The 14252-nt window shown below is 42.2% G+C and overlaps 1 protein-coding gene across 1 annotated transcript in view; it reads left to right on the top strand.

The window, feature by feature from the left end:
• Nucleotides 1-12166, top strand: part of FAM19A1 (family with sequence similarity 19 member A1, C-C motif chemokine like) — a 229608-nt gene extending 217442 nt beyond the window's left edge. Inside the window, exons 4-5 of the mRNA XM_026074963.1 lie at nt 7306-7430; nt 11324-12166. Of these exons, the coding sequence (XP_025930748.1) occupies nt 7306-7430; nt 11324-11341 (143 nt within the window). The 3' untranslated portion in view covers nt 11342-12166. The remainder of the gene's footprint in view (nt 1-7305; nt 7431-11323) is intronic.
• The last annotated feature ends 2086 nt before the right edge of the window (nt 12167-14252 follow it).

Below are 14252 nucleotides of genomic sequence, written 5' to 3'. Positions count from 1 at the left end.
GAGAGGGACGTGGAAGCAGGACAAAGCCAGTCCCTACCTGGCTAAGCGACAGGGCACAGCCATCCCAGAGCTAGAAATCCTCCGGCAGCTTCACAAGCCATCTTGGGTGCAATCTGCTCCTTACCAGACCGAAAGAGTCAAGCATGCGCTTAAGATGAAGCCATTTGCTAAATACCAGTGGATTTCACCTGATGCTTAAATACCTTGCTGAGCTTGTGCCTCACATTGGCCACATAATATCCAATAAGAATTTTCTAAAGCGTGTTTGTCATGGCCAAACTATTCCTTTCCTAACAGTTAATAAGCTTAGCTTGTATTCAGTGCTTTAAAACTTCCTAGCAGCACATTGACATTATCTAATTTTAATGTCACTATTTATTATCATAATACCTAGGATGCCCAGTCCCAGTGCAAGACACCATTCTTCTAGCTGTTGCACGCAGAAAGGAAAAGGTCAGTCCCAAACTGCTGCAATATAGCGTAGAAAATCAACAGGTCAGTAAATAAAATTACAAATGGAAAGTCAGGACATCAACAAGGTGATTTACTTATAGAGAAAGTCGCAGGCAGAGCTGGGATTAAACAAACCTCAGGAGTTTGATTCCCAGGCCATTAGCCAACGCTGTCTCTATTAGTCATATTATTAGGAGAGAAGTATACAGCGTGCTCCTGTCATTTTTCCAAATTACCTAACAGTATGCCAACTGTTAGAAAATGGCAATGTAAGTGTTTTTTTCACTAGCAAGTCTTTTCATGCTGTTGAATTAGCACCCTTTTTGCTGGTTTATACAGATCTTAAAAGGAAATTGTTCAGGGATTCTTTGCATCTAATCTGCCCTTTCCTATTTTACATGTGTATTTTAATGCAGCCCACAGAGCTCTTCAGACACTTATTACGCTTTCAAAAAATATCCTCCCCTGGCTGCTGAATATATTGCAATGAAAAAGAAAGAATTCTGGATGGAAAAAAAAAAGACTAAATTCTCCTTAAAGTTTCTGCACCAGTGAATTAATAAAATCAAAAAGTTCTAAAAGAAAAATATCAACATGATATCTTGTTTTTAATGTTTACTACAATTTAAAAAAAAATGAAATTCACACAGCAGAACTGGATCTGAGGCAATCTGGAGATACAAGACCTCACTTGCCAGACTGAGTGCGCTATGCTTGTATTTTAAACAAGGAGAAACTTCAGTTTTCCCAGCGTTATGAGAGAACTGTTATCAAAGTCTGCAAAGTATTACACTGGGTGAGCATTAGATTGATGCTGCTAAAATTAAGTAAGGTTGAATTAAAGCAGAGAGCCTGATGGACTCCCAGTAGCAAACATCCTGTATTTCTCTGAGACAGCATTATTCAACCTGAAATCTTTTGTTTCAGGTTTATATTCTTTAACTTATCAGACTACTGCTTTACAACTCCCAGAGTAAATGATATCTCAGTCTGTTTATGAAATACATAGTCCTTCAAACAACATCATCTTTCCCTCCCGTTTTGTCCTCCTCCTCAAAGCGTGCTCCCGCTCCCGTGATCCATTCTGCACCCCATGGCATCCCAGTAAAAGAGGAGAAGCTACAGGCCACATTCAATTCTCTGCGATTGCGTTTCATAAGGAATAGGTGAGCACAGGGTTACTCCGAGTCTCGTTTGGATCAGTTTTTTGAAAACAAAACCGCCTAAAAGATTTTACCTACCTCTATGCTATTTCCATTGCCTAAAGCCTCCATCAGCACAAGTCGCTCTCGCAGGGAGTTTGAACTTTCCTTTAATCTAATCCATTTAGAAAATGACTCACAAGTTATTGAATAAAGTGGAGAAAATTGATATCTTTTCATTAGGCTGACAAAGTCCTTTTCACTGCTGGCATCTGTGAAATGTGTTCTCTATTTGGATTTTATTTATATCAATCTTCTGTGGTGGGAACTAGATTGAAACAGACTGCCTTGCATTTACCGTAAAAACTTGCCCGTTCTGCAGCGAGAGTCGTACTGCTTTTGCAAACAAACTCTCCCTGTTATTCCTTAGAGTGACATGATACCTGTGACCATGAGGAAGCGTGGTCCAATATCTCTGTTCCTTTGCATCCTATTTGTATATAAACAAAACACGTGTACTTTATCACAGGCAAAAAGAGATAGCTTTATAATGGCTAGTCCAGAAGCAGTCTTGCAACTTTTTAATATAGAGCACATTTCCCCTCAAAACCATTGAAAAAATGCATGATGATACTTTGCTCCTCTTTTCATATTTCAGGGTGTTCCATAAACATGAATTAAAGTTGCATATTATACTATGAATAATGTCAGACTGTTACATTATTAAATATAATGTATTTGTATTTATCGTCATAAATAGCTTGTCATATTGTTAAAGCAGTTTCCTCAGTACAGATGCAGAGATGTTAAAGGAGAATTGCATCTGCAGAAAAAGTATCCGCATTTTTTATCCATGCTTGAGTAGCAAACATGATGCAATTCAAGTGCCTACGCTTCTCTGGGCTGCGCATGCACATTTTCTCCCAGACCTCCCTCTGCCATCTCCTGTTCATCACCTGTAAGAGGGCAGTTAGCGACCGCTTTGAGGGACTGAGTAGCTGCAGTTTAATGTAGGACCTAGAAGACAGAAAAGTGAACCTCAACAAGTTTGAGAGTTTTAACAAGTAGGGAAGTTTTAATCAAATAAATTGTGTATCAGCTTTTTTTCCAAATATTGCTTGATTCAAGGGGAAAACGATGGGATGGTTAATATTTTCATGTTGATTTGATCTCAGTTTAGGTGTAGACACTTGAGGGTATTCAGAACATTTTTACTGCAACCCTGTAATAGAAAAATTTGTCTCTGAAATTTGAGGGGCAGTTGTCCTAGCCAGCAGAAGCTGCCATCATGCACCAAACCTTTGTGCTCCAGGTGACGTACAAGACCAAGTCAAAACCAGGTCTCCACCATTATGCAAACCAAGAAGGTTCTCATGAACTTTGCAGGCTGAAGCCTGCTGAATTCAGTCCAACTTGGAAGTTCCCTGCAGCCATCCAAGGCCTTTGCAAGTATGTTTGGGAATACGTTCATTTTAAAATGCAATAGAGTCACATAAACACTAACAAACATAAGCTATTCTCTTGCTCGTTCCCTATATGCAATTTGATCACCAGATCCCTTATCTGTATTTTATTTCTCTATTTTGTACACGACTAGAAAATGTCATTTCAGATGCATTTTTGTGTTCATTTAAGCAGACTAAGTTTAAATGTATCAAGTTAAATATTTTGATCAAAAATTATCTTTCTATAGCTTTGCAAACAGAGGTGAAAAAATCCAGTCTAAACTGGACTGGAAAAACATCAACTTTTTTTTTTTTTTTTTTTTTTTAAAGAAAGCTGTTTTTCTTCCCAGCTCCATTAGCTGGATGCTTAGAGTTTAATATTCCCATAAAAGATGCATTTTCTTGAAAAAAACTCAGATATAACCAATCCCTTGTTTAAACCAGCAAGAACTGGGGAAAGAGGAAAAAAAAGAAGAAAAAAGCAAAGCAGGAGTAGTCAAGCCTTTTTTATATCATATCCTTTTCCTCTCCACATGGCTGAGGATATCTGTCTCCATAAAATCAGTCTTGCATGAAAAAACTCGGTGCTTCATGTATTCCCCAGATAGTGAGAAAGAGCACAATGAAAACCACTCCAAAACGTTACAAGCGTCTAATTCAGCATGACATGAGCGTTCACAGCCTGTGATGCCTGCTGCCTAACAGGAGTCTATAAGTCTCCTCTAAAATTAGCAGTTTGGGTAGCAGAGAAGCTCAGGTTCCTCCGATCCAGATCTGGGATGCAGACGTGCCCGAGGGAAAACGTCTTAATTCTGACAATCCTCTCTCACATGACCTCTTTAGCACATTTCAGAGCCATGGAGCCTATACGGAGTGAAACTAAATTGCATTCTCCAGGGAAGCTTTTCTTCCCCTGTGCAGGGATACCTATCTCAAACATAGCAAGCCGTGATTCATTTTAAAGCTTTTTCCTGCCTCTCTGAACTGAGTTAGAGGTGGAAAACTTTGAAAACAAGTAGACCTCCAAGGATCAGCAGTGCCCAAGGAAGGTAACTGGTCCTAAAGACTGAAAGGCTCTTACTAGAAGTGAAAAATTGCAAACCCAAAACTCAAAGAAAATAAGTTTTCATCAGGCTCTGGCACCCCCTGCCACAGAACAGTGCTGAGGACTAGACCACAGCGAGCTTTGTAGTAATCCAAACTTACAAACGGGAATTAGCACCCTGAGTTTTCAGTTTCTCCCATTTAACCTTGCATTCCTAAACTGTTTCCAAGCAGACCTGTTGAGGTTGGTATCACATTGGTCACATCCATGTGGGTCTTGCGGTGCACACAGTCCCACAGAAAGTTATTGCAAGACAAATGGTTAGGCAGCATCTTTCTTATCCAGGTGAGTGGGAGATTTTGCAGGGATGAGCTCTGTTCTGATAATAATTGATATTAGGACAGGGCTCTCTGAGACTTGTTTGTGCATATGGTGTAAATCACACTGATGTATAAAGGTGGTTCATGTTTATTCACTCAGAAGATCAAGCAGGCATCAGCAAACCTTGGCCAGTTTCCGCTGGTAGCAACATTAGTGACTGGTCCTTTAGAAAAGTGCAAATGCATTTGCTGGGCTGCCTTCGTGACTGTAATCACGCTGTGATCACGAATTAATAGGTACACTAAGCTACACACTACTAGTTGAATCAGTTGACATTACAGTTCAGTGGTCCCTTTGCATTTGATTTTATTTCAAGGTTAATACCCAAATACTTGGGCTTCTAGGAACAGCTTCAATAAATACTTACATCATTTTAATTGCAATGAACAGCATTGCTTCCCCATGCCACCCTGTATTCATCTCCTCTGTCTTGCATTGTAAACTCCCTGTGCCAGAGCATTTAGTTTAGTGGTTTTAGCACCGAGCACCGTAGGATCCTTTTCCGTGATTATTTAATGCTACAGCACTGCTACTAATAAATAATTATGACCACTGCTTGATTCCAAATCGTAGGATTCTCCACCCATACTCTGCAGATGTTTCACTGGTGCAAAGGCCAGTTTTTGGCAGGATTTGGTTTTTCAGTTTGCCCACAGCACAATCTATTGTTAGAGTGCAGATTCACCCCCCATGTGCTATTTTGCACTAGCTTGGGCTCTACTTGAATGCACGCCAGCATGGCCCACCAGATGTATTGACCATATACCATTTGGATGAAACATCTCAACAGGTGGGCAGAGTTTGGTTTGTCCAGCTTATTTTAGGAACTATAGTCTCACCTTTTAAAATGAAGTGTTAATCACACTTTGAAGGAAATATAATGAATGCACATGTTGACTTTTTTTTGCAAGGTTTTCCAGTCTACATTAACCATCATTATTTCCCAGAGTTTACTAGCAGCTTTATACAAAAATCAACTTCTTTACTGGGCACATGACATAATTTTGTATTTAATCAATCTCAATTATTTTCAGGATGCATTTTTCCCCCTCTATTACATTCCTATCTAAAGGTTATGGTATTTTGGCTTGGTTTAGGTGTATGCGTAAGTCTCCCTTTTATAGAATATACATTTATAGTATCACGCACACATGTTTGTGTCCAAGCCTGTGTTATTTGTTAGTCTGCAGCCAAGCAAGCTGGATAGGAAGCCAAGGCAGCATTTGGGAGAAGAGGGAATTAGGTGCGGCCGCCAGAAGTGTGTAAAGCTGCTGAAGGTTGACCCTGCTGGCAATAGTTCATTTTTCATGCACCCCACTGGAAAACCAGTGACAAAATGCTAAATTGGAACAGTCCTGGAAAAAGCAATTTTCTTTTCAGAGCTAAGATCAAAGGGGAACCATTCCTAGCAGTTACGATTAGAGCAGCACGGTCAGTAGTTCAGGTGGGACAACAGCAGGTGTGGTAGGGCAGCGTGATGGGCGTAACTGCGCATAGATAGCAAGGATACATGATTTTGCAGACATGGTCACCTAGAACCTACCTCGCCGAAACCAAAAGTGCAAGTCAAACTGTACTGAAAACACTAGAGTCTCTTCTGAGCCTTGCTAAGTCTCCTTCTTCCACCATCTCCTGCTCGCTGTTCCACTCAGAGCCTTCTCTCGCATGAGGAAATGAGGCAGTATCTAGAAATGTCTTATGCAGTTGGTTTTTTCAGTGTGGTTTAATCACATGTGAGAGGTTAGAGAAATAGGGTCTTGCACAACCGCTTAATTCAGATATGCGGATGAAGCTACACTTAAGCAGCAGCAGATGTCTTTGGATGCTTCCTTAGGACTTTGTCTATAGGCACAAACAGATCACAGCCAGATAAGAAATAAATCAAGACCTTAAATATAAGCTCTGGAATGTCCTTAAAATCAACACATGCACAACAGGCCATTTTCCAGGACTGAATTCTGCGATACAATGTTGTCTGCTTCTTCAAAGACATCTTATGGGCTTGAAGTGCCCATGCAATGAGATACAAAATGGTTAATCTCTATGGCATGTGAGAAGCTTTGACAGTTAAGCTTCATGAATGCAACCATGAAATTAATTCTTACCACAGAAAACAAACAACAGATAGAGCTGCTCATACACCAACTAGTTGCAATTTCCAAGGTCAGTTAAAGTTTATCAAAATCCCCAGACAAAAAATGCCATTAAGATGCAATTAAGGTTATAGACAGATACCAATTCCCAGGTAAAAAAGCCTCCGTGAAGATACACTCACAGCTGTAAACATATGTGCCAATTAAATTCAAACAACAAGATCCAAACACTGTAATTATTAAGAATGTTAAACATTTGGAAATTAAAAGTAACTGATAGAGACAATATGCTTGATATAAAATTTATGATGGTGTTTCAACTAACAGTCTGAACTTCTACTGCTATTCAGCATTTCCATCTATTTCTCATTGTGGAACACCTTGCCCCAGGATATTGGGGAAGCCAAAAATCTACATGGGTTCAAAAAATGATGCAGAGATTTATGGAAGAAAGTCATCTGTAGGTATTAAAAGCAAAAAACACTGCTGATTCTGGGGGTTCCCTCAGCCACAAATCATGAAGACCTGGAGGATATTCCAGGGGGAGAAAGAAAAAAAAAATCACTTTAGACTTGAGACACTTCTTGTACACATCCATAAAGACCTGAGACTGGCCACTCGCAGCTGATTTCACATGAAGGGTTTAGAACAGACATTCTGCTTCTTCAGGGCAGCGTTGGCCTCTTGAGATGTTATTTAATTCAATTTTTCATTTTATACAGCTGTGAACATCTTTTCTCTTTTAGCTTCAATAGTGATTGGGAAATGGTGGTGCGAGATGGAGCCCTGCCTAGAGGGAGAGGAATGTAAGACGTTGCCTGATAATTCTGGATGGATGTGTGCAACTGGCAATAAAATCAAGACCACCAGAGTAAGTCCTCTTTCTGTCTATACCCAGGAAATGTTCATAGGAAAGGGAACCACTAACACCTGCTGCTCTGCATCTTTCCCAGCGTCACAGCTGCAGTTAATGTCTCAACCATCATTGCATACTTCCACACCTATTCCAGGCAGCTCTATGGGTAGTTTGCAACTGAGGTTTTCAGCTGAAACTCAACCCACTACTTGCATTTTGGGTCTTACTTTAGGCAAGCCCCAGCCCTGAGCACAGCCCTGCTAGACAGCCCTGGAGCAGGCGTTGGGCTCGTTCCTGCAGTACACCTTCCGCTTCGCTTTCGTCTGGAAAGACCCCAGTTTGCCCACTCTGAGGCTAATTCTGCAGCGTGAACCAAAGCGCAGCAAGTGGGGAGAACTGGGAGATTCATTCAAAAAGGCAGGACTGTGAACACAAAAAGCCTGAGAACATACCCTGGAGATGCTCAAGAGTCAGGTAACACGGGCCAACAGGTTGTGATGGCTAAGCTTCTCCCACTATGAGATTTTCTTTGGGGGGAAAGAAAAGTGTCTTTCCAAAAAGGATTCTAGTTTTGAAACATTTGCAGAATGCAAAGCCAAACATCTTTGTAAAACTGCTACCTATACACCTGTATTCAACAGTTAATTAAATTGTTTTCATACCACATGATTGATTTTCCACCCCCCCCAAGAAAATTACAATGTTTTCAGTTCAGAACATGTTTTTGTATGACTAAGATTTTTATTTTCAACAAAATGGACAATATCTTTGGAAACCTGCTAAATGGAAAAAAGCAAGATGCTCAAGAAACTTTTCTGCTTATTAGCATGCAAGTTCCTGGCTAAAAATTCACAGGAACATCACATTTAATGTCACGATTTCCTTACTTCTGTTTTCCATGTTCCCAACTCCAGTTATTTTTCATGTCTCCTAGGCCTTTTGGTCCCCACCCCTTCTGAATTCTTTTCCTCCCCTGAATGTGATTTTATCCCAGGGCAAGAATGATTTGTATTGCAGACTAACTCAGTTTCTCAGACGCCGTCTTCCAGGACGGCTCTCATCTAGCCACCTCACTAAATTACCAAAATACCAATTAACATAGGAAGTTTTCCTTGCAGAAGGCAGCAAGTGGCATCTGAAAACAGGACGTGCACAGTCGCTTTGCCGTCCCCCAGAGCAGAGCGCGGAGGGGCCGACCGCGATTCGCGGTGACACGGCTTCTTCCTGGAGCGTCGCTGCTGCGAATCGCTCCCTGCTCACAGCTGCTCCCCGCCGAGCTCAAACAGCCTTCGACGGTCGTGCCCCGCCGCATGCTCCTCACCGGGGAGCCAAAACCCCCTGCGTGCCCTGCTCGGTGCGGCAACGTTTTTCTTGACCAATTAGGGATTTAAAAAGGAAGAAAGCGAGATTCGAAACTGATAAGTAACACGCAGAAGTATGCTATACTTCTGGTATTTACATTACACAAGTGGCACCAAACCGATAATACTAATGCAGCACTCCTGCAGCCAGCCTGGAAGTTATATAACTTAGGAACCGTGTTCGTTTCTTCTGTGAAGTTGTCCTGCCCTCAACTCCCCCAGGCCTCATCACATAAGCTAGTTCTCGGCAATAGTCTGCGCCTAGAGGTGATCGCTAGAAATTTAACAGCTTCATTAATATTCAGATGTATGGGCCGATCTATTCAGTATGCGCTATTGCACTTCATTTAAATTAAATACTTACAGAAGTGAGTGCTCATAAGTGAAAAAAATATTTCTATCATTTACCCACAGGAATTATTTTAATTAGCTTGAGAGGGGAGTACCTTATCGTGCTGCTTCCAGTAAAATTTTGCTTTGTTGCTTCAAAATATCATTACAGACCACAACTGGCAAAGGCAACGTGACACGATGTGCTTAGCAACTGTCTCTTGCATTTTCTAAGCAAAAATCCTACTTCATAATCCCTGAAACTTCGCTCGAATCCCTACTGCTGTGTCAAGTATTACTTTATATTTATGTTGCTAGACAAGCAATCAGATCCTGGAACAGGCAATTTTTTTTTCTTTGTTTGGTCATTTCAGATGGCATCAGAGAAAGATTACACTATAATCTGTGCTGCCCCCAGTCTGGGCTACAAGAYTGGGCCATGTGTGTCTAATTTATATAGTTAAGAAAGCAGAAGAAGCAACACAAATCAGTCAACATCCGAGAAATATCTATGGTGATTAGCCAAGAAACTGGAGCAAATCACCATAGGCTGTAAACAGTTTTAACAGAGGCTTTTCCTTCCACAAAATACATTTGTGTTGAGCAGCTGCTGCCCTGACCAGGAAAGCATTCATTTATAGATCACAGGGTTAAAATACCTATTTATATATCCTTCAAGGCTCACAATATATTATACACAAATGCGTGTGTATGTATATATAAATAGATTTGAATGCATACACATGACATACGATCTTGCAGTGTAGTGTATTAGTTCATGGCTGGTTCTCCAAAGGGATTAATGCTGATTCGCAGTAGATGGACATCAGATCCAGTGAAGGCTTTGCCAGCAGGACCTGCTTTCCTACTTTTTTTATGCACTTATTCCTAGGTTTTGCCCTTTAATGTAGCTCACTAATGAAGCTGTTAAAGCCAAAGATGTAAAGCTCACCGCCTCCAAATTGATTTGTTTTCTATTGATAGTCAGAGCAGGTGACTGGAACACTGGGAAAAAAAATCACTTGGCAATTCAATTTTTTGGCCCAGTTTTAACTTAAAAAAAAGAGACATGAACACAAGTCTCAAAGCTTTCTGTGAAAAGTTCGGGCTCTTCCCCTTTTACAGTGTCCCCAAGGGAAAAGCCTGCATTTCTTAGCAGCCACCACACATCTTGTACTGCAGCAAGCAGCCCCCAAAGTGACCGCAGTCCCAYGGCACTCGCCGCTGCTCCGCAGCCTGCGGGAATACCTGCGGCAGCACAGCACCGAGGAAGGGCCGCCAGCGTGTCCTGGGAGGGAAAACCCAGCAGCATCATTTGTCAAYGGCAGACCAGGAGAGCAGGATATAGCAACTGGGGGAGGGAGGGAGGGAAACAGTAGAAGAACCCCAGATTCTATTTATTTATTAACTGTCTGGCCAGGTTAATAAGTCAAATGATTTTCAGTTAAAATTTTCCTCTGGAGCAGTGAAAAAAGCCCTGTTTTTGTGATAACGGTCTCTGCAATTATTAGGTCAGCTGGAAGTAGTAGAGCACCAGGCAATAAATATCTCTTGCTACGAGTTATTGCTGCATTTCATCATATCACTAAGTGCTTAGCTAATAATTTGTAGTCTTAATTTAATGCCTGAGCCTGCTCRTATTCAAGTCAGTTTGAGTTTCTTTGCTGACTTAATTGTCTGGTGAAGGGCTGGACCCCTCATGCCATTCATCCGTGTGCATCAACACGGGAAGAAAACAAAAGGCTCCGCTCAGGAGAGCTATTTTTGCTCCCGGTAGGTCATTCTTATTCCAGCATCCTAAAAAACCCTCTCGGCAGCAGCACTTCCTCCTAAAGCCATTAGTGCGCTCACTTGGATCGATGCCGGTGTTTGTCATAAAGAGCGATGGTTTTATGGTCTGTTGTGCTACGCAGGCCGGATTATCTCACCCCGAGGTGACTAAATAAAATCGGTCAGACTTTCTAGTTTATTATAAGGTCCCTCACACCCCTCTTTGTATAAGAGCACGCAAGGAGGGAGCCCAAATTAACCTGAAAGCTGGTTCCACCCACGTGTCCTAGCACAGGAGGAGCTGCTACCGCCAGCCCAAGGAGGGGAGAGTGATCAAGATTTCAGCTCAGCTATATGATAAGCAATGCAACATGCCACAGACCACCCAGGTCTTTCTTTCCTTTCCTAAAGTTTTATATAACCAACTTCGGTGCTTCCCTCCTGCAGATCCACCCGAGAACCTAACGGAGAGCCGCCCGCGTGGACACGGCGAGAGCCCGGCTGGCGCGTGAGGACACGCTATCGGAGGTTGAAAAGCCTCGCAGCATTTACAAGCCAAATGGATTTCTTATTTGCACTTTGACTGTTGACTAGATAACAGTGGCTTTACTGTGTGAAAAGCGTATTCTGTGGAAATAACGCCCCTGATTTTTGACATCCGAAAAGTGAAGAAAACGGTTCTTTGGTAAAGTTTCCAAGATTATGAAGTACAAGCAGTATTATAAGTTTGGATCTACAATTTACTTTATACCATTTGAAGTATATATATTAATATATATATTAATATATGATATTTTGAAATAAAAGCCTCACTCTTCAAGAAATTGAATACTACCACTTTGCTGCAGCTGCTGTAATTTTTTTTTTTCTTTTTTGTAATGGTCTGGAAGATCCCTACGTGTTTCAGAGAGAAATCAGGCAGCGCAGAGGCAAAGCAGACGCGCTGCAGTACGAGGACGCCGAGAGCTACATGAATCATGCCGCTGCGGCATCCCGAGCTTCCCGTCCCCTTCGGCGGAGCATCGAGGGCGTTTCGTTGTTCCACTTCCTCGTGTCCTGGAGGCTTTTCCCCTTGTGCAATACTAGCATGCTGGCTTTGCTTACGTAACCATACTTGATAATTGATATCTAACAATGATAATCCTATCCTCTTCCAAGAAAATATTTTTAGAGCTATTAGATATTCCACGAAGAAGAGAAGGACAACTGCTGAGTGAAGTACAGTATGTATTAAAAGCTTATTTGGCAGAGTCTGGCAGGCTCTGAGCTCCCTTATTAAAGATGTACTGTACATACAATGTCTTCAGACTTTGTATAGCTGGTAGAGACAATAGTAAAAACCCAGTAACCAACTCGAAGCTTTGCGTCGTTCGCTCACTAATTCTTTGAAACAAAGCTATATCTTTTCTTTCCGACATGTGAAAAGGGTTTTACATACTTTTTTTTTATGAGCCTATTTGTAGTTGTTGAGCAAGCATTTAAGTTCAATCGAACGCCTGTGTGGACAGTGCAAGCACATGGGCAAGGTGCTATGGCCGGTGCACGCCGCGGGGGGCACCCGCCTGGACACGCGCGTGTACAACAGCAAGCTACATTTAACCCACAGCACAGGTCAGGCTAAGTCTCAGGCCGAGCGCCTGCCACCTGCTAAAAGCACACGCGTGGACACCTCCACGGCACAGCAAATGCACAAGTCTGTAGTCAGCAAGTTGTGCCTGAGCCCTGCTTTTATTTCAACAGTAGCTCCTTCTGGTTTAAAATTAACATTTCTTACTAAGGTGAGTTCAGCTCAGAGAAGATGCTCTTCAGCGAGGATGTGTCCCAAGGACACGTAGCTGCTGCCCACGAATGCTCTGCTTCCCCAGCTCCTGCTAGGCGAGTGCTGCTCACCAGGCAGCCTGGCCCTTGCACTGCTGAGGAAAGATGGAGTCTGAGGGCTCAAACGTGCAAGCCTAGTCCATGTTCCCAAGCATTTTTGTGAGCGGTCCCATTAATTTCAGTGGGTTTATTCATGCAGAAAAGTATCTTGCTGTCACGCATAAGGTCTGCTCAGTCTAGCCCTCAGCATGCCTGATGCTACCACATCAGAAAGGAGTACAGAAGTGTAGAATTTGTTTTAACCAGTCCAACTTCATTTCTTTAATATTTCCAATTTCCTTTCACCCTACTTTCCTGTCTCTCACAGGACCCCTTTGGCCATGCTAATCAGTTTTAATCCAACGCAGAGCAAGTGCTGCACTTGCCAACCCAGATTCGGTCAAAATTCTCCCACTAACTTTCTCTCTCCTTCAGGGCAACCACTTCAACACCTGATGTTTCAAGAGGTAGAAATTTGTCACTGTAATTACATTGTGTATTAAAGCAGCTACATGATGTGTCACACCATATTCCATGCAGGCTTTCTATGCTGGTCCCTGCCCGATGCTCACAGTTAAAATGGATATACTGCTTCCAAGAAGTAGTGCTATTATTCCTCCTTTTAAAAAGATATAAGACTGAAAGATGTCTTAAAAAGTTGTTTCTCCTCTGTGCACAGAAAGGCTAAAAGAGGAGCATGAGCCCTACCACCAGTTGCAGGTCCTACTGCTTGGAGATCAGCTCCACTGGTGGAGCCAGGGACAACCATGCCAAGAGCATGGGCCAGCTGGTCATGTATTTGCTGGTCTACAGAAGGCATCTGGACCCTAGGCTGCACGTGAGATGTGGCGTGCCACAGGCATGTATTCCTAGCCCTGTCTTCTCCATTTGGAGAGTCTTCCCAGAACAAGCTCATCAGATTAGCTCCAGGCTCATTCGCCAACAAGAGAAATTCCTCCCAAGTAAGTCCCTAGCATTTCTCATTTTTACAGGAACTAGCACTTTTAAAAACTCCATGACCATCTTGAGCTAGGAAGCTCTTGATAAACTAAAAGATAGGCCCTGCTGCCAGGAGATGAAGGGATTAGAAGCCAGGGAGCATTATCATCCCTTTACTGGTGGAAACTGAGGCACACAGAGCTGAGCAGACACTCAAAATCACTGTGGAGGGCTGCAGAGAAAGCCAAGATCAAACTCCAGTTTCCATAATCACATCTCATGAGGCTCTGCAAGGTGTCTTGCACACAGACTAACACGTGGCCTTTTATGTGCTTTTCTGAAGCCCAAGGTGTCACAAATAGGAGCTATTTACCCTGTAGCTGTATATCTGACATGGCTCAAACTGAGTACATAATGCTTATGCCCATGTCTATGAAATGCATCTGCTGAGATGGGAAAATATTAGACTTGCTAAAATATGAGGAGGGAATGTTGTCATTACTGCAGCAAAGTTTCTTAGAGGTGTTTATGAATTTTTCGTTGCCAGTAGGCAGTCTCAAATATCACAGCACCAAATTCA

Source organism: Apteryx rowi, unplaced genomic scaffold (genome assembly GCF_003343035.1).
Source record: "Apteryx rowi isolate R43461 unplaced genomic scaffold, aptRow1 scaffold_4, whole genome shotgun sequence".
NCBI classification, from domain to species: Eukaryota; Metazoa; Chordata; class Aves; order Apterygiformes; family Apterygidae; genus Apteryx; species Apteryx rowi.
This window is presented reverse-complemented; position numbering and strand designations above follow the sequence as displayed.